Source organism: Triturus cristatus, chromosome 8, assembly GCF_964204655.1.
Source record: "Triturus cristatus chromosome 8, aTriCri1.1, whole genome shotgun sequence".
NCBI classification, from domain to species: domain Eukaryota; kingdom Metazoa; phylum Chordata; class Amphibia; order Caudata; family Salamandridae; genus Triturus; species Triturus cristatus.
In genome coordinates, this window is record NC_140591.1 from 995263121 (window position 1) to 995285016 (window position 21896).

Below are 21896 nucleotides of genomic sequence, written 5' to 3' on the forward strand. Positions count from 1 at the left end.
GAGACCTTGTTGGGGATCCAGCCCTTGGGTTTCCACTCGTGCATTGGAGCACCAACGCGCCTTCAGGGACATCACAGCTGACACCAAGGTCAGAGGCGGGACTGCGAGGACCAGCGTGCTCAGCGGCGCTGATCGGCCGCAGCTGGTCCTCTTCCCGCCCCCTCCACCCGTTAAAATCACCGCGGAGTGGGAGCTACTTGGGTTACTGCACTGACCTTGCTGGGAGTGCTGCTTCTGTTTGCCTGTCCGTTTTCTGGCCACTTCGCCACGCCTCGCGGCCCCCGCTTCGCGGGAGCCGCTCGCAGGCAAGAGACCTTGTTGGGGATCCAGCCCTTGGGTTTCCACTCGTGCATTGGAGCACCAACGCGCTTTCAGGGACATCACAGCTGACACCAAGGTCAGAGGCGGGACTGCGACGACCAGCGTGCTCAGCGGCGCTGATCGGCCGCAGCTGGTCCTCTTCCCGCCCCCTCCACCTGTTCTTCTCCCTGATAATCAGTGATACCAACGCGCACGCGGGACGCGCGCGGGGCAAAGGCCGGGGCTAAGACTGGGCAAAGACAGGGCCGTTATAGACCGATTAAGACCGGACCGGGCCATCCCTCTTGGTTTTTTATTTGAGTTGTCTAGTTGCGCTTGTGTTTTAATTCTAAACAACCTATAGTTTAAATAATGTCTGTCCGTGAAACTAGGAGTAAGTCTACCAAATCCGTGAAAAAGGCTACAGGGACCCTGGATGATTTTATCACAAGGACTAGCCTTTCAATTGACAATGAGATCACTAAACTCCAGCACAGAGTATCGTTGGAGCTGGAGTCTGCAAGGAGGCTCTCTACCGAACTAGCACTAGGGAAAAAATCCTCTCTAGGTAGTATTGCCTCCTCAAAAACCCCAGAGCGCACTATTGGCCCCACACCAATTATTACCTTGGTCGAGGTTCACTCTACTGCTGAGGAAACAACTCCCTCTATTAATCAAGATTTTGTTCCCTCGGGCCCCTCTGTCAGTGTTGTATCTGAAAGCTTTCCATCTTCGGATCCACTGATAGGGAATATCGTGGGTAGTAAAAATGGTGAGAAGCAAAAGGTATTGGTGGAAACAGACCCGATTAAAAGCCAGGTGCCTGTTAAGACATCATTAAAACATAAGAGAAAACAGAAACATATATCTGCGTATGCTAGAAAAAAGGCGAAGGTAGCCTTTAGTCAAAATATTATAGGGGGGGCTCCGCAAACTCTCAATGTAAGTATTGCTAATAATATGTCTGACCAAGCGCCTCTAACTGTTCAAAGTGTCAATGCTAGTACAGATGAGCAAAACTCGGTCATATTGACTGACCACTCTGTCAATGAGGGCCAGAGAAATTCTTTGAACATGGTAGGACAGGAAGAGGGAAGGGAAGAGTTTTTAAAACTGGTATGGGATACACTTAAGAAACTACTCAGGCCATTAGAAGTGAGGTTAACTGGCATTGAGAATCAGTTGCTTGAGGTAGAAAAAAGTGTTATTACACTATCTAGCTTAAGTCTTAATTGCACTGATGTACCCATAGTGACTATGCAAGCGCCAGCTACTGCTCCTGTGATACCTCTGAATAAAAATCCAGCTAGCATACAGCAGCAAAAGGAGGAAATAGTTAAAAGAACAAATAAAACATCGATAGCAAATACATTAGTCACATCAAATATAATTCCCTCGACCTCGTCATCTGCAAATACCTCTAACAAATCTTTGCTGAAGGGTCATGTTCAAAGCAAAACGCCTCAATTACCAAATGTTGCTACTACCCATTCTCCTGTCCCCAACACCCCTGTTCCACAGAAACCCACATCTAATCTACCTGTCAGCAATAAATCCTTGACCGATAGATCTTTTGCCAATGTTCCTAATAAGCCAAACTATCAATCTGGCCATGCTTATAACAACTTTAAAGGAGGGTATATAGATTTACCACCTGACGCAAGCCCATTTGTAATTGTTCTTACAGGGGTACCTGAATTAGAAAACCAATATGAGGAGAACTTTCAATCTCTAAAAAATAAAGTGATCTATTGGTTAAATTCGAATAAACCCATTCCGAATCATATGAAAAGTAAAATCCTCATGGTTCGTAGGGTGCCGTGGGTAGGACCCATGGCTAAATTAATTATGGGTGACTGTATAGTCATTTCTTTTGAGGAACCCCATAGTGTTGAACATATTTGCAAATGGAAATCATATGGAGATACATCACCCATTGAAGCCAGGCCTCTATCGTTTTTTTACCCCCCACCGAGGCCCATACAATATGGGTCCAATTGGAACACTGTCAAACAGTGTCACGGCTATGTACCCAACTTGGCTAGACAGGCAGATCGAAATATGTGGTCCGGTATTCCCACTTTTAACAGGTTCAGTTGTCTAGATGCTGTCGATTGACTTGGGACTATGCCAGATTGTATTCCCAAGTTATATGACACCTACTGTACACTTGGTAATAAGTCTTATCACCACCAGAGCAAGGAAAGGTCTCTAGCAGCTGATAAAGTATGTCACGATCTGGATGTGGGTTGCCTAGATGGGGGAACTAATACTATAGTGAGAGATGTGGTCACTGAGACAGAGAATCAAACTGCCGATATACAGTTAGGTAATGTTCATCATCAGTCGGTACTTATGCCGGCTTTTGATAACCAAACCTGTTCCAGTAATAGACTGACCCCACGTTTTCTCTTTTTGTCTTGGAACATTGCTGGTGTTGGTAAAAATCTTAAGGATCCTGAATGGGCTGATTATGTTGATACTAGTGACCTTTGTTTATTGCAAGAAACATGGGCAATAGATGTTCCACATAGAGTCGGATACAAAACCTATGGCACTGAGGCAGTTCAGTCTGATAGGGGGAGACCGTCAGGGGGGTTGATCATATGGCTTAAAATCACCTTGGTTATGAGGGTTGAAGTTATAGAGACAGGAACACCCGATATTCTGGCCCTAAAAATTGTACCCCCAAATGGAAATGAATGTTATATTGTCAACGTCTACAATAGACCACTTGCCCATTCCAAGGTCTCACCTACTTTGGAAACACTGGATCTCTTTTTGAAAAAGGTGGTTGGAGATACCCCGGTAATTTTGGGAGGCGACCTAAACTGTAATTTCGAACCGGTTTCTGGTATTATTGACGTCTTTGAGGATGAGGACCAGGTGTACAAAATTCCTCAGCTTGAAGCCTCAAACTTTGTTAAGTGTTCCACTTTGGCCGTTCAACTGCTTAGGCTAACGGCAGATCATGGTCTTAGAGCATGTAACGGCCGCCTCCCTTCGGACCTGACAAAACAACCAACTTTTGCGAAATCCAATAGTAATCTAGATTTCATACTTGTTTCACTTAACCTTTGGCATTATTTGATTGATTTAAAAGTGGCAAGTAGGGAGGAAAGTGATCACTACCCTTTAGAACTTTACATTGATGTGCAAATGTTTAGTGATATTACTACCAACCTAGCTACTCTATCATCTGAGACCACCAATGGCAAAATGTGTGAGGATGTACATATAAATAATAATAGACGTGCAGTAAAATGGCCCTATATTTTGTCTGATGGTAAGGCCCTAGCATCGGTGTACTCTCTCTTTGGGGAAATGTTTGGACCTATAGCTGGACAATCTTTTATACCTGTCCACTCTGATCACTTTATCGAACTGCACAATGTTTTTTTTAGTGAACTAAAAACTTGCTTGTCAAAAATGCCAAGGAAAAAGCAACAAAACATAAGAGTGGGAAGTCACGGAAAACTATGGTATGATCACTCATGCAGGTTGGCTAAGAGAAACCTCTTGCTTGCTATTAAAAGCAAATCAAAAGAAGGAGTCAAACTTGCAAGGGAGGTATATAAGTGTGCCCAAAAAACATCAAAAAAACTATGGGAAGAGTCGATTTGGTCAGAAATGCTAGTTGCTGCAAAAACTAATGATAATGTTGGGTTTTGGAGGCTGGTGGCAAATGAGGGGCATGCAGGCAGAGCTGTAAAAGACACGTTTTTGGATGAAATGACATGGGTGACCCATTTCACATCTCTTTATAAACAATATGATGTTGATGACAATAAGATATTATGGTGCCCCCCCCCATTGAACCCCTTGACTTCACATTGGAGGAAACAATAAGGGCGATTAATGAACTAAAAAATAGCAAAGCACCAGGCCCTGACAAAATACCGGGGGATCTTTATAAACACGACATCGAAGTATGGGCTCCTTATGTAAATCGTTTATTTAATGTTCTGTCTACAAGCTGTCGCTTTCCAGATAGTTGGCGTGCAGCGGAAGTTGTGTTAATTTTTAAAAAGGGGAACAGATCGGTACCTTCAAACTATAGACCAATTAGTCTAAAGGACACCCTGCAAAAACTCTATGCCAAACACTTACTGTTTCGGATTAATGATTGGCTGGAGGACTCAAAAATAATCTCTAAATTTCAAGCCGGCTTTAGGAGCAAGACTAGTACCATAGATCAAATATTCAGATTCTGTTGTTTGATCTGGAAGTACGTGCATATTAGGAAAGGTCATTTATATGTAGCTTTCGTAGATCTGAGAGCCGCATTCGACCTTGTCCCTCGCAACTTGCTCTGGAGGACTTTAAGTGAAGTAGGCTTGCCAGGGTGTCTTTTGGCTCAAATAGTTGAGCTGCATGCTGGAAATTATGTAAACATCAGGTGGGGTCCAAATGGCGAACTGACACGTAACATCCCCATTGAACGTGGGGTTCGCCAAGGGTGTGTCTTGGCCCCTACCTTGTTTTCCTTGTTTGTTAATGATGCTCCCAACTATTTGAATGGTTGTACTAATGATTCCCCGCAGCTTAATGGAGAGAGGGTGCCTGCGTTGCTCTTTGCGGACGACACCATTCTTATATCCCAGACCAAGAAAGGACTTCAGGCACTCTTAAATTCCTTTAGCTGTTATTGCATGACCAAGGGTCTGGAAATAAATGCTGATAAAACGAAATGTATGGCATTTAACCCCAGCAAACCGGACAGAGGGTTTTTGATTTTGAATGGCCAGAAATTAGGAACTGTGGAAAACTTCTCCTATTTGGGCGTTGCACTTGATTCAAAACTAAGTTGGAAGGCCCAAGTTGAGAAAAGTAAGGTATCATATGCCCACAACGTTAAACCTATTATACGTAGACTGAACGCCAGCACAAGCAAGAGTGTAACCCCTGTCTTAGAGCTTTTTAAATTTAAAATTCAATCTGCTGTGTTGTATGGAGCAGAGATATGGGGACCTTGGGCCAGAGACAGCTTTCAGGGCTTGGATAATAAATTCATGAGAGCTATTGTTAGGGTCCCGAATAGTACACCTTTAATACCCCTCCAGCTCGATTTGAATTTTAAAAGAACAGATTACTTTGCCATTATAAGACCATTAATGTTTTGGGTTAGGTTATGGTCCACCCCAGAACTGCTCGAATACAGGAATGGCCTTCAAGAATTGTTGATTCTTGATTCTTTTAACTCTATTCAGTGGCTTGTGCATATTAAAAAATGGTTCATGCTTTTGGGATTATACTCAATGTGGGAGAATCCTGACAATTTACCGGCTTCTTCTAAATCTATAGTAAAACGAGCCTTTTGGTCCTACATGAGTGACAGGCTCGTACATGAAAGTAGAGTTGGGTCTATAATTCAAGGTTTTTTATCCTTTAAGGACGAACCCCGCTTCGAATCCTTTTTGGATGAAATTGAGCCACCTATTGCAAAGTCCCTTTACTTGAAGTTTAGATATGGGATCCTTATGCTGAACTATAATACAGAACGCTGGTCACAGAAAAGACTGGGAGGCCTGAATGACAAAAGCGGGTGTTGTCCCATGTGCTTAAATTCCTGTACGGAGAATGAGGTTCACATGTTGTTTGGATGTAGTGCCTACCTGAAGGCTCGAAAGAAATGGCTAAAACCCATGTGTACTCTCCTAGGAACCAGATCCTGTTCTACAGCATACAGGATTATAAAAAGCAATACAACCCAGTTTATTGTATTTAGCATAAGCAGGTTCCTTTACTCTGTGTATATTATTCGCAGGAAACTTGGTCAGATACTCTGAGTAGGACCTCTGTATATGCTTATAAAAATCTGTTTCTAAAATGAAATGTGTTTTAAATTGAGGAGATGAAAATTTATTCTTGTATTACATTTTTAAACTTACTGTTTTAAAGTGTTGCTGCATGTATGCTATTATGATTTTTTGTCTTTTTTATATTCATGTGTCTTTTATGGCCAAATTGGCCGAAATAAAGAGATTATTATTATTAAAAACATATAAGGAGGCAGGGTAGGGATACCCTGATCCCCAGCCACTTCTTGGGGAGACTCAAAGGATCCCCCTCCCAGGGGCCAAAAATAAAAGAAATTCATGCCACTAGTAACAGCGTATTCCTGCGGGACCCAGCATGGCCCTTCCGTGAGGTCCGATGGTGCTTCTACAGGAGGCGTACCACAGGACTGTGCTAACTTCACTGGCAAGCACTGTCCTGCAGTACCGAAATATATGGGAAAATATGTCGGTGGTAGTCCACAGGGGATTGGCTGCCAGGAGGTTTGGGTGCAAAACCAGGTTACGTGTCAGGCCCCACAGCCTACCTCACGCATGCACAGTGGGGCATTAGGTGCCGGGCAGGGGTTGGTAACAGGTCCTGACCTCAGACCAGGCATTACGACTAACCCCCACCACACACAGCCAAAGCCTGTGCACAGCATGGTTGAGTACTCATGAGATATAGGTCATTGGCATGGGATTGGGCTCAGAGCCTGTCCAGATGTCAGATCTTGTGCGCAACCACTGCCGCTCACAGCCAAAAGCTGTGCTCAGTTTATGATAAAAAAAATATGATCAAGTGACGTTATAAATAGAAATTCACTGAAAAGACAAAGGTTAAAGTGACATTATAGTTAGGTATGGTAATATGATCTTACGTTTAAAAAAAACCTCAGATATTCACTGAAAAAACAATGGTTAAAGTGACATCATAGTTATGTATGGTTATTAGATTTGAGATTAGATTACAACAAAGCCTAGAAATTCAATGAAAAGACCAAAGGTTGAAGTGACACTTTAGTTAGGTGCTGAAATCATACAAAAACTAACACTTACAAACCAAAAAACACTGAAATTCAACAGCTATAGTTTACTGTGGTAATCATAAAAAGCTTCTCCGCCATGCACTGCTTGTCCTCACATATTACATCACTTATGAAATGCTAAATTAACATAATTGATGACATCACTGAGCATTCCCATCCCAGAGTAAACAAGAGAACATTTGGATTCTTTTGTGTGCACGTTTTGACATGGCCAAAAGTGTGGAAGTAAATCCCAATTTTCTCACACTTGCCTTGCTGAAAGGCTGCATTTTTCGGATCCCGAGGAAGCCAGCAACTAGGTAAACCACCAAATCTAGACATTTCTGAAAACTAGACACTGGGGAGTCCAGGGTGGTTTGATTGCATGGATCCAACTACGCTTAAAAATCTACACAGCGCTGCAAACCTCAAACTTTGGCTAAAATGACACTTTTCCCCTCAAACTTTCGTGAAGGAAGGTTCCAGGAGCTGTGGCGATCCACAAAAACCTATTACCCTGTGTTCCCCCAGTTCTGATAGAAAAAACAAAGAAGTTTCCTTCAAATCTATTTTTAATTCATGAGGTTTTACCATATGAATTGCTTCATGGTCGGTACACAATGAAAAATCCTTATAAGCAGCAACTCAGATGTTGACTCTAGGTAACACATGTTTTTGGACAACAAACAAATACTATGTTTTCCTGTGACCAGGTCTGTTGGACATAACAGTATGTAACTTTTGTAAATTCACCTACAGGGCACAAATTTCCAATTGGAAACGTTGTCACCAATTGTTATTTTTTTCCTACTTCTTTTAATTATATTTTATTGCAATGATTAGTTTATTTGGGGAAACCATGAGCAATTTGCACAAATGTCCCAGTTCTAAATTGAGAATGTTGTCTAGTTTTTGGAAATGTATAGCTTTCTGCCTTTACCCATGGGTTTCATACCCATTTTCAACACAAACTGCACATCGGCTAAAATCACAAAAAATAGAAAAAAATGGCCAATCACTTTGAAAAATCAAAAATTGAGGTAAATAAATGATTTCCTATTAAAACTAGGGGGTATATTCACAAGAACGTGTGATAACTACCACAAGAGTAGCTTAACGCAAATTCCAATATCGCAGCTCATCGCGGGAAAATAACCCTGTGTCAACGTGGAATTCACAACAAGGTGGTACCATGCAATACTCCGCTGACACCGTGGACAATGTCCGCGATACAACCACCACGACGGAGATAAAAACACAAACCACAACACCCAAAAACACGCGATGAGCCAAAGCGCAATGAGGAAATCAGCGATAAGCAACGCCAGGCCTGCAACACACACCTGGCAGGCTGAAAAAATCACCATAAAAGTAGAAAAAAACACCCACACCCAAACTGACCTACACCCAAGCACCATGGAGGCAGCCGGAGCAGGCGCAGAGGAAGAGCGCAACCCCACAAGCACCCCGGACGACCAGCCAGGGACATCGGGGACAGGGAAGGGCAAGGACAAGAAGACAAGGAGGACGAAGTTCAGTCTGCAGGCGAACAGGATCATAGTCACGTAGGTGATGGAACACCATCAACAACTCTTCATCACCTCCAACGTGTCATTGGGCACCAAAACTGGAATATGGTGGGACATTGTCGACAAGGTGAATGCCGTCGGAGAGCACAAGCGGACAATGGACGAGGTCAAGAGTAATGACATCAAGTGGAAGACCAAGGAGAAACTCTCCACCAACCAGAGGGCAGCAAATCAGACTGGAGGTGGGGGCCCAGTGCCACAGCTCGAGCTGGATGACATGGAGGAGCTGGTGTCGACAGTCATCAGTGTGGATACTGTGGCTGGAGTCCGGGGACTGGACACTGCTCGACAGGACACAACACAACCGCAACAGTGTTTGCGACCACCAGGTACTGGGGGGATGGGTGTAGATAGGCACAATGGCACACATGCACAATCAAGTAGAGCACAGACCACACCCACAATAACCCTGAGTCCTCGCACAGACCCACAGACTGTCACAATGTACAATGCTATGCTGTCAGAATGCGGCTACATACATGGGGACACATTGTAATACACCATCTCCCCTTCACATCGCAGGGGCATCGTCAAAACCTCCTGCAGAGCAGTTCCAGCCACTCTTCACTGATGACGAGGAGGACAACACCAGCATCAATGAACAAGCCCTCCTAGACATCATTGACCTCATCAGCTACTCATCTCCAGGGTCAGGGCAGCCCAGCTACATCGAGGAGACCCACCCAAACCAGCCAGCAGGAGGCACCCACAGCCCAGGTACCCACCCAAGTCCCCCAGGAACAACAAATGGCCTTCCAACGATGTGTGCTGGAGGGCCAGAGGGAGACGGCTGAGCAGGTGCGGGTGGGGTTCAAACTCATGGCTGCCAAAATGGACACCATCCTTGGGTGTCTATGTCCACCCCATTGTCTCCAACGAGCCATGACTGACATTTGTGGAGTCATGATGTAGAGAGTAGAACAGCTGTCCGCTCAGAGTGGCTCCAGCAATACCAGCCGTGAGCTGGCACACATGTGGAGGCTCATGGTTGACATGGTGCGTATGGAGGCGGAAAGGATGGCAGCCACCGCTGTACATTATCGAAATGTAGCTGGGATTTATCATGCCCTGCAGACCTCCATCATGGCATTGCTGCCACAAGACGTGGTGCTGATGAATGCTGCTGCACCCACACCATCCACATCCACGCCCCCTGGTGTGTCAGTGCCTCACAGTGCGGCAGGTGTATCCACTCAGGCACCTGGTGTGTCAGTGGCACACAGTGCTGCCGACAATCCCCCTCCGGCCCCTGATGTGTCAGTGGCAGATAGTGCCGCAGCCGGTACTGCAACACCCATGGGGGGCTGGGCACACATGCAGGGACGAGGACGTGGATGGGTGTGTGATCAGGAGGCACTAGCATTCATTTCCGCCACCTGGCCTGTTTCTGCTTGGTGCTGCACATGGCCTCATGACCTTCCAGTGACCCCCGATACACTCCAATGCACTCACCTTGGACAGCGACATAGACTGCCACATCATGTTCGATGACCAATGACACGGCGGATAGACTGCGGACTGTACCCTTCCTCTTCCGCAGTACATGTCATCCCCGGATGGACTCTGGCTGGCCCTACACGGGCCTATATTGTGTAGTGTGCTTGGCATTGCCTTGTACCGCTCCAGCTGCATAGCTGCACTGGATGTGCAAGTAAACATCCAGTGGCGCACTGCTGTGTCATGTCTTACATCATTCAGGTATGGATGTGTGGATGAATGTGGGGACAGTGCCTTCCCTTGCGTCAATGATGTTCATCCTGTGGGATGCGTGTCAGAGGGTGCGACATTGCATTTTGTGTACCTGGTCCCCTGAACACTACAACAAGGACACATACATCAGTCACTTCCTTGTCCGGACCTGGACTGGACCACGTCCTGAGCCCACGGGTCATTGTGGCAAGCCCTGCGCTGAACTGGCATACGGAAGGACAGACCACTCCAATGACGCACAAGGGGGGGCCATCATTGCTACCCGTCGCAGGCGTACTCACTGGTGGTGTGCAGGTCACTGGTCTAGTTGTCAGCATGTCACAGCCACTCCCATCCGGTACAGGCGTCACTGGCCATGTGACTTCAGCAACATAAGGGGCCAACAGCGCCACATTCCCCTCTTCCGGTGGTGACTGGATGATGGCCGCTCCACGCTTCTCATTCATAAAGGGCCAATGAGTTGTTGCGCACAGGGTTGGTGGCATTTGAGGCCTGGTGCACGGCAAGGTGCCTACCACCACGTGGCGCTGACTGGGATTGCACAGTGTTAGTGGCACCCGAGGCCTTGCGACCGGCACAGGCCTGCCACCACATGGCTCTGACTGGGGTTGCACAGGGTTAGTGGCACTCAGAGCATTGTGGCCGGCACAGGCACCCCGCCACAGGCTTTGGGTGCACTGAGTCAGTGGCACCTTAAGCTGCTGAGCTGGTGTGCAGCCTGCGATGATTCCCCGTCCCGGCAGTCCGGACAGCTCAGGTTTTGTGTGCCCTGCTGGACTGCAGAGTAGGCCAGAGCCAGCGGGCAGCTTGGGCCTACCGCCACGTGGCATCGCTTCTAGGATCCCAGAGTTAGTGGCACCCATTGGGCTGAGCGGGTGTGCAGCCTGCGATGGTGCCTGGTGCACTGGTATGTCCTCTGCCATGGAGTAATCAAGACCCAGCACCAGACGTGAGACCTATTGGCTACGGAGCGTGGCTGCATGGTGTGGAGGGTGCCATGTCCGCGGGCCCCGGGCTTGTGGCTTGCAGCGGCACGTGGCGGGACCTCCCATCTATGCACCTGTGGTGGAAGGTGAGCAGTGAGGCCTGGGTGTGCAAGGGCGGGCATGCTCTGATGGGCGGCAGGAGGGGTTGGGGTGTCTCTGCCTGGGTGTGCATGGGCAGGCAGGCGATGTTCTCTTGTGCTGGTGTGTCTACTGTGCCAGTCATGCATCTGGACTCTGTTTCAGCTGGAGGCTCTGACTCAGTTGCTGAAATGCGAGACATACCTGCACGTGGTTGGAGACACACCAGTGGCAGCAGGTGAGCAGTGTGACCTGGGTGTGCAGGGGCGGCACTGTCTCTCTCTCCCACTCTCTTCTTCTCTCTCTCTCTTTCTCTCTCCCTCTCTCTTCTTCTCTCTCTCCCCTCTCTTCTTCTCTCTCTCTCTCTCCCCCTCTCTTCTCTTTCTCTCTCTCTCCCTCTCTCTCTCTCTCTACCCCTCTCTTCCTCTCTCTCCCCTTCGCTCTATCGCTGTCCTTTGAGGTGTGGAGGACACACCTTCTCATCATGATTTTTGTCCTGCAGGCTGGGACCTACGGATTGTCCCGTGGGGAGCGGCCATGTGTCTTCATTTCATTTCAGTGTTCATTTTAATAAAGTTTAATTTGTTGCTTCGAAACTGAATGTGTGCTGCTCTTTTCTGTGTCTTGTTTTAAAGGACAAGGGAACCCAATAGGCAATTGGTCAGGGACCTTCGGTAAGTATTTTATAAAAGACATTGGTCCCTAGACAATCTGAGATTGTATGAAGAATAAATCTAGGCTAGAAGTATGTTAATAACATCCTCGGAGATTTCCTGGAATCTAATAACATCTTACATTCTAGCCAGTCTGGTTTTCGGGCTAATTTTAGCACTGAAACGGCTCTCCTTGAGGTCTCTGAACTAATTAAAGTTACTTTGGACGGGGGCGGTCGAGCAGTGCTGGTCCTTCTTGATTTATCAGCGGCTTTCGATACCGTACCCCATGACCTTCTCTTAGATCGTCTATGGAGGTGCGGTATCGGGCACCTCGCCCTGCAGTGGTTCTGGTCTTATCTCACGAATAAACAACAAACTGTCTGGTCCCCCCCTTTTGAAGCTCACATTGAAGCCATGAATGTAGGAGTCCCTCAGGGCTCCATCCTGAGCCCTACCCTTTTTAATGTGTTTGTGGCACCCCTGGCAACACTGGCTGAATCATTCGATGCCAAAATTGTCTCGTATGCAGACGATACCCAATTACTTTTTACGTGTGCCAGGGATGAAGTCCTGGACGGCAATAAGATCAAGCTCTGCCTTTCAGCAGTCTTCAGCTGGCTTAACATCAACCACCTGAAATGCAATTCAGATAAATCTGAAATGATTTTTTTGGGCGGTCCACCTGATGAAAATTGGCGTGCCTGGTGGCCATCAAATATGCCTCCGCCCACACAATTGGCCACCACTGTAAAGAATCTTGGGGTCAAACTAGACAGTAAACTTTCTATGAGCACTCAGGTACAGTCTGTGGTGGGTACCTGTTTTGCTCTCCTCAGGATGTTACGGAATTTTCTTCCTTTGCTCTCACAATCCCACAGCAGGACAGTGGTGCAGGCTTTGATTCTGTCCCGCCTTGACTATGTCAATGTCCTTTATCTGGGCATTCCGGAATTCCTTCTTAACCGCCTTCAAGTGGCCCAAAATGCTGCTGCACGAGCAATCTTTCTTGCTGATCGACGCACACACACTTCCCCTCTTCTCAGAACACTTCATTGGCTGCCGATTCGAAAAAGAATTCACTTCAAGGCTTTGGTTCTTGCTTTTAAGGCCTCTCATAATATCGGTGCACCCTATTTGAGAGCCCGTTGTCTTCACTACGTTCCTATACGTTCGCTACGGTCTTCCTCTGCACACCTGCTCCGCACACCCAGGTTTCACCTTTCACGACAGGGCGGTCGCTCTTTTCAGGTCTTGGTATCGTCCTTATGGAACAAACTCCCTGTTAAGATGCGCCAGGAAAAAGATCTTTTCTGCTTCCGTCGCGAACTTAAAACATTGCTGTTCTAATCTCTCCTAAGGCTGTTTTTTCTTCTCAGCTAGCACTTTAGGCTTGCGTTACAGGTCCTGTGGTCAGCGCCGGGACACTCCTGGGAGTAGCCGTGCGCTTAACAAATACCTCGTAACATAACATAACATAACATAACTATATTCTTTGTCCAGCCGAACAGGGTTTTAATCTCAAGATAAATATATGACATAGAACACATACACAAAATTATATATAGTATTAAATATGGCACATTCCTGCCCTTTCCCTGTCACGCAGTGCAGCAAGTTGGCTTTCTGTGCTTCATGACTATTTCATAAATATACCCCTTATTTCCACAGTAACATGAAAGAAGTTACATTTTGTTTTAAGGCATGAGTATATGATCATTTCACTCATTGATCCCAACAACAAATGGTGATTAAGGGGCATACTTACAAAACAAAGTCAGAGCGTGGAGCTGCGCCAAATTTGGCAGTGCCGCACTTCGACTTTTTTAAAATGCAGGGATGTGCCTTTTTTGCAAGAATACGGCGCAACCTTGTGTTTCCCCTAGCACAAAAAGAGCTGCCTAGAGCCAACGCAGATACCCTACTGCCGTGTTGCAAGGGTGCCTGTGCTGCAGAAGCAATTGTTTAAGTGCTGGAATGGGACACCTTCCTGCACATAAACAACCAATAATGGTTAACTCTTTGTATGTGTTCTGCAGAATGCAGCACACATAAAAAAAGTAAAACAGGAGGGGAAATTCATAATTTCTCCTCATATGGCGTTAGTTTTTGCCTCAGCCTTGTGATTCAGGGGCTGTGTGAAAAAGCAATGGGTGTTGCTGTGGAACGCCCACAGCAACACCCATTGCTTGCCCCTTTGCCACAGAGGACTGCGGCGGATAGGGGCATATTTACAAGGTGGCGTTAAGCCATATTAAGTGGCTTAGCGCCACCTTGTAAGTATGGAAAATGGCGCTACACTACTGGAGCTTCAAAAAAAGTGACGCTCCGGTGCAGATAGGGGCTTGTAAATATCCCCCTGAGTGTCGTAGGTAAAGTTTTGTTTGGATAGATTGTGGTATCGAAGGTTTGTTTTGAAAGACATTAGCTGATGTTTAATATTGATGCAGTCTTTACAATGGTGTATGTGAATGTTTTGTTCCTCAGGCGCATATATTGAGAGATTCCTTCTCACTGACAGAGCTCTTATGTGCTAGTTTTAATGTGAATTTTAGTAGTCAACATGAAGGGCAAGGAGGCAAGGGTTATGCTTATTTATTTATTTTAACTAATAGCAGCCCAAACAGCACCGTCTAACTTGTATTAAAGTCCAGCATCTTTTGTGTTCCCAGCATCCTCTGCTTTTCACCTCCAAACCTGCAACAAATGGAAAACAGTTCTGAAAATTCCATCCTCTTTTCAGTGATCAGAAATAACAATATTTATTAATCGAATCACCATCATACAGTAGGAGAGTAAAAGAAAAAAACAGTGCACCATAATCACAGCTTTTTCGAATGAGACTTCCAACTTTGTAGGCCAGCAGCGCTGAAATATTAACTTATCATTAAACATTCAAACAACCAATAAAATCTTTTATCAAAAAAAGAATTCAAACATCACTAGTTAAGCAGATGCCAGCTTGATATCAATGTAATGTTCTCTTTAGCAGTAGGACTATCCTTGCTCTTTTCTGTTTGCCGATTTTTTCAAATACATTTTCCCCTTAAAGAAAGGCTTGTTGGCCGGGGTACGGTATGCTCTATGAACTACATAGAGTTGTATTTGCTGGAAGCGCACATTCCTAGGTATGCGTACCAGACTCTCGAGTACTGGGCCCAATCCGCATCTGTAAGCTGGCGTCCCAAATCCTGTTCCCATTTATGGCGGAGTGTGTCTAAGCTAATCGCTGTATGAGTTCTTAGTGAGGCTGCGAACCAGCGCTTTAGGTGCCTGCCCGATCCCATGACATGTAAGTACTGCATGGTGAGATGCATTTGTGGCTCTGTCGTGATGTCTCCCCACTTGGCTGTGAGCGAAGCTACCAGTGAACGATGGACTAAGAAGTGACCCGGCAGGAGCCCTTCTTCCTCCACTAGCGATACATAGGGTATAAGTGCCCCTTCCCGATACAGTTCTCCAAGCGTCTGGATGCCGTTTTCCTGCCACCTCCGAATTGCTGACGTAGAAACTACTGTCTGTCTATTCGGGGTTCCCGCTAAAGGTATCGCAGGCACATACGGGATCACTTTACGGGTTATGTAAAGGCTTCCATGGAAGCATTCATAAACAACAGCAAGCAGCAAGGATTCTGGTGGTCGTGATCGTGCACCTGGGTGAAAAAGGCTGACTAGTGTGTCCGAGGTGCACTGAAAATGGGGCTGACTTGACTTGGGGCACATGCTCTGCAACTGTGCCTGGGTGGGCGCTTATTGGAGTGAAGTGGTGACAATATTACACACCTGCACTGGTCAAACGTTATCTTTCATTAGGCCAACCTACTTGCTACATAACTTCCGCAGGACACCAAACATGGAGGTCATTTCCAGATTCTTAGAGCTGGGATTGATAGTGGTTACCCGCTGATTACTAAACAATTGAAAGCGCCAGACCCTACTAGTATAATAGCCTGGTGGCACTCTATGCTCGTGTAGGCCAAAGTGGAAAACCTAGCCATTAGACGAGAAGAAACTCTAGGGTTGCGTAAGGTTCCCATCACAACATGATGGGACACTCTCTATACTGAGCTTCAACTCAGTGCGGACTAGACAAATGGGGACTCTGCTGATGCACACTCTGTCTGCAATTAATACTCTCATAAGTTGGGTAATGTATGCACCACAACACGTTTGGCTAGTAGAGCACAAGCTGCTTATATGAATGTATCAACACTCTCTTCAGAGGTGAAGGCGTAGCTGGTAGCCACTGGCTGTGAAAACACCACACAAATTTTCACCTGACACCGATGGGGCAATATGTGCTGACCAACTGTTACACATGTATATTTGTTCCTTTGGTTAGTTTACGTAATTCCCCCTTTATCTCTTTGTCTTCTCTCCCTATATTATTGACACCGCATAGACATCTACCAATGTTACCACCAAGTCTGAATGCTAATACATGTACAGGCGAATAGTAACAGACATGTAATAATGAATATGATGTACAAGATAACTAGAACTGTATGATCATAATTATTGTCCTGTTTCTATGTTCCCTGCCTCTTCTCACAGTCGATCAATGGATGTGAACTATATTTACACTCACAAATATGTACCCTATACTGTTTCTACTGTCTAGATGATACAGCTGGGACATAAATTCATGCATGCACTGTATCCATGTTATAAACAGCAAGTCCGGTACTACTTACATGCCAGTATTGTATGTGTTGAAAATATAAAATCAATAAAAGAGATTTGCAAATACAAAAAGGCTTGTTGGTGCTATCGACAACTACAGAAGAGCAACAATTAAAAATTACTACTCATCAAGCAACCACATTTTCAATTTCTTCATACGGCTTAACAAACTGGATCCCTCTCTAAATTTGATCTAAAGGAAACCTTTACCTCCCATAGATGTCTTCTTTATTTTAGAGACTAAAAACAGTGATCTTGAAGCAGATCGTAAGGTTTGATGAGGCCATGTTTGTACATATCTTAGCAAGAAAGTGAGATCTATTACAGTGGTAAACTCTGTGAAGCCAAATTATTCCTAAATAGGCATCTAATAAATAGGATTCAGTTCTAGGAAGGCATGATCAAATTTCTTTAAGCCACAGAGTTGCTGTGGCTGCTGAGTTTTGAATGTATTGATGGTTCTGGATTTATTTAGCTGAGTGACAGAGATGTATGGAATTAGAGAATCTAGAAAGAAAGGCCTTGAACAGGGATAATACGTCAAAAAACCCCAAGGCAATGAAAAAGGATCGTGTGACTAGAAAGACTCAATTGGTCAGTTAAAGTTGGGAACCATGACGTGCTCCCTAGTTCCAGATTACAATCACTAGATTTGGTTAATCACCCATAGACACTGTCCAGAGCCTGGGGCTAAGATTTATCAAACCTTCACACGATGCGATGCTGCAAGAAACTGTGTTGTATTGTGTGCGCCATTATTAACATTTTAAGGTGCATTTCTGTCCTCTCCTTGCACTGGTGCACAATATGCTGCCTTGCGTCAATTCAGGCACCCTTGCACCTGCGGCTTTTCCTCCTTCTACATGTGCTGCAGAAAGCAGCACATGTAGAAGGAGGATAAATAATCCCCAGAAATAATAATTACTTGTTACACCTTCTCAGGGAGGGTATAGCATTATGACGCTTTCCCAGTTCTACCACTCATGGTAAGTCTGGGAATACACCAAGATTCATGGCTGTATGCATGGGAACACCCACCATGCTCCACCCATGGAATGTCTCACCGGTGCAGAGTAACGCAAGGCAGCAACTTGAGTTGCCTTGCGTTACTCCAGATATACCAAGCACTGCAGGGTCAGGCAAGCTGGCCTTGCGTTGCTAGGTAAATCTGACTTAAGTGTTGCGTTGCCCTTGCATTACCTTGCTTGACGGAAGGGCAATGTAAGGCTATGATAAATCTACCCCCAGGTTCCCAGCTACTCGGTCGATTCTTGGTCAATAAATATGATTTCAGACTTTGATGGATTGGGATTTAAACAATTATTATTCATCTACACTCAGACCATGTCCTGTGCTCCAGGAGGGATTTGCTTTTTCTCACTCTCTTCACTGTTGATTTTGAATAGATTATGCATGTCGACTACACATCTGTAAATATCCAGGCCTAGTCATATAGCAAATGAACTAAAGGCTGGAGATACAGATTGCTGAACAAAGTCGAGATAAATGGCCCCTGATGGACATCCGCAAGGCACTGGTTAAAAAGTGATGACAACTTTCCCAGCTGAAAAACCTGGGATATTTTTGAAAGGATCCTGCCCACTGAGTCACAGTTGCTTTGCAGATTTGCCAATCTTTGATGCAGGATGTTACAAGCAATCAGTGTGAATGCACATGATAAATAAAACACTACCGGGACCCAACACCACTGTCACATGCCTTACTCTTCAAATCATATATAGCTGGGTTTACCATAAATTCAATGGCCAGGCTTTGACAAAAACCTGAAGAAGAGAGGTCATTCTCCACAACATCCTGCAGCTGCAAGCTTATTGCTCTCTTCACCAGCTTAGTGGTAAATGGCAACTGTCAAAATAGGCAAAAATGGGCCAGTTCTTCAAGGTTCAAAGTAGCTTTCTTTAGAATGAACAATGGCAGTTTTCTAATGCCGAGGAATAGGACCATATACTACAGATGACTTTAGAAATTGTCTTAAAAGAAGACTAACTGCATAGTTGGCTCCCAAAAGAATTCCTACAAGGCATGGATCAGAAGGGAAGCTAGATTGCATGGTGTTGGAGAAACATTGCTCGAAGTCTTCTAGTTGTGAAGTTTTAAAATTCGAAAAATAAGGCATTTATTCACACACAAGGAACAGGCTGAGCCTAAAATTCCCTGAGTGATATTGAATCTACTGTAGCCTTGCTGTAACTTCACAAACCTTGAACTTTTTCATAGAAATAGCTAGATAAAGCATTAACCGAGTTCTGAGACTCTTTAATCGAGGTGGTGCAGGCCTTCAGAATTGCTAAAAGAATCTACCGTACTAAATATGTTTGCTTGCCTTATATATATATTCTAATCTGTCTCTGGTAACAAATCTCTGCCTGTGGATTGCAACTTCTTTTCTGTTGTTATTCCATTTGAAATCCTTGAGGTGGATACACACTAGGGATGCATTATAAATGACTGCTCCCATTGCAGAAGGTGCACAAAACCTAAAGGTGTCTAGTTCTGGCAGTTGCCTATCCCACCTGCCCCCTCTGACTAATGTAGGGGCAGATAAAGGACTAATCAAGATTTACAGATGTCTGCCCAAAGTTGTGTTGACATTCTAAATGGCTGCCTTGTAAGTTTGTAACCACTGTACCACACACAAATGTGTACACAGTGTGTGCTTGGCTTATCCTCTGGAATACTTTGGACATTATCAGAGTAGATGTTCTTCTGTCCAGAGCCAAGGTCTGTACATCCAATACTCTCTTACATGGAATCAGTCAATGCAACATCAACAGTCCAACCAACAGGGTCTTTCAGGGAAGTTCTTTTATCAGCAGGTAGCACTGAAACACAGCCAACACTTTATTAACATTTCATTATTTTTAATATTCTACTCTTGAGGGAACAGTTAGTCACACTCTCATCAGGAGCCAACAAACAAGAGTATGCTCTCTCACCAGAGTACTCTCTGCTGAGTTGTGTCCTGTTAAAATGGCTTTCCTGAACACATTTGTTGCTTTGTAGACCTTATCATCTTCTCACAATGTGCTAAGAAATTCAATGTGTTCACTGCATCTTGATTTAAAGGACCAGAACCCCCAAATCATTCTGCACAGCTACCAGCCCAGGCTGTGTAGTGCATTACACGATTACGCCTATAAATGGCTATTACCTGATTCTCTAAACGTCTTAAATCTGGAGTTGCAACAACAACCTGATGAGTGGGATGCTTGGATGATTTTCAGCCACTGGCTATCACTCAGCCAAATTCCAGTTCATCACTTTTTACCCACTGTGGCACTCAAGACAATGGCCCACCTTATGCTAATCAGTGCCGACCATGCTTTTCATGAGAACAGTTCCTCCCGAACTCCCATGCAAGGCCCCATCCAGAAGGGACTACGAGCCATCCCAGAACAAACAGTCCACCTACTTAGTTCTCATCAGTCAGGTACAGCTTGAGTCCTTTGGCACAGTCAGTCCGGGACCTAAGTATGGGTGGCCCTAAGTGATTGGCAGTGCCTGAGGTTTATTCAATTCATTCCATCAACCCCTGTGTTGTTGTTGCAGTTACCTTAAGTTTGACAGGTAGGTCCAGAAGTGGATCCCATGCTCACTGTGACACATCTGCAGAAAAGTTGACTAAAACTATAGAAGATTGTTCTCATTTGTTTTTGGTATCCAAAAATCAATTGTCAAATTGTGTTTTCGAACGTGTTTTAATAACAGCCTATAGAGGATTGTTTTCTCTTGGTTATGGTAAAGAAAACAGAAATTTCAATATGTGTTAATCCATGTGTCTTAAAACCAGAATATCGAGGATTGTTTGAATTGTTTTAGTATCCAAGTTAGCAATGTCAGTATGCTGTTTTGCCATGACTTTTAAACAACCTATAGAAAATGATTTTCACAAGTTTTTGGTATCCAAAACACAGATATTAATATGTTGTGCCATGTCTTTTAATGGTACTCAAATCTTACTGTGTCATGTATACTGGTACACTAATTTATAGTAATGCACTTTTTTTTAATTTTAAGACTTTGTGTTGATGTTTCTTCCACCACCTGTCACAATACCGACTTCTGTTGCTCCTAGCAGTACTACATCTCCGGGTCTGGCACCACTCAGCAGACTGATGGTACAGACTGGTAAGGTCAATCTTTGCTCTTTTTCCTAGGGAACTAATATCTTTATTTATGACTAAGAGGGTAACTACATATGCTTTTGCACACATCCCTGTTGGCACCACGCTCAAAACGTCAGCATATTTGTTTTAAAATTTCTCTGATATGAGGAGTAAAAACATGTACTTAGCATCACCGTGCTCAATTTACAATGGCTTACTCCCCTCTCTCCTGTCAGATTCTGTCATACATACAAAATGGATGCAAGAGCAACGCAATCTGCCCAAAGTGAACCTGCACATATACAGTGGTCCGCATTGCACTCATTTATAACAATCACTTTTGTTTTTAGTTGCATACACAATTACACATGTTGTTGCAAATAACTGGACAAAGGAGAAGGGAAAAAGAGCAAGCAGACTCTCATTTGGAGAAATAATGTTTAATATTTCTTAAGTATTCCCAGTATTGACAACAACATACCAAATCTGTGATTATACAGTGTATATACATAAGCAGCAAAACAACCAAAAACACATGGAATTTAAATGGGTTGTGTATCTTGTTCAATCTTATTTCTGTAGCAACATAGTCATATTTAAAAAAAAATAGTGTGTTTATAATGCTATCAACAACATTTCGCTCTCTAGGTTATGCAATGAACTTAGCATTTGAATTGTAATTTCTTTGCAGATGCTGTACACTGTACTTCTTTGAATAATGTATATGTTCTTTCAGCTATGAATACTTGAGAAATATTAAATATTATTACTCCAAATGAGAGGTTGGTTGCTCTTTTCTCTTCTTCTTCGACCACTCATTGGCAACAAGTTGTGTAATTATGTATTCAACGTTAAAGCAAAAGGGATTGTTATAAATGAGCCACAGTGAACTAGAGATTCTGTCATACATCACCCTGGTGTCAACCTTTAAAACATTCTCAACTCAGATACCAAGGGACATCCTGG

The 21896-nt window shown here is 44.5% G+C and overlaps 1 protein-coding gene across 1 annotated transcript in view; it reads right to left on the reverse strand.

Annotated features, from left to right (window-relative positions):
• Positions 1–14717: 14717 nt before the first annotated feature.
• The window catches only part of LOC146805332 (cilium assembly protein DZIP1-like), a 1720714-nt gene continuing 1713535 nt past the window's right edge, over positions 14718–21896 (reverse strand). The window contains exon 20 of the mRNA XM_085622543.1: positions 14718–14818. Coding sequence (XP_085478669.1) covers positions 14807–14818 — 12 coding nt within the window. The 3' untranslated portion in view covers positions 14718–14806. The remainder of the gene's footprint in view (positions 14819–21896) is intronic.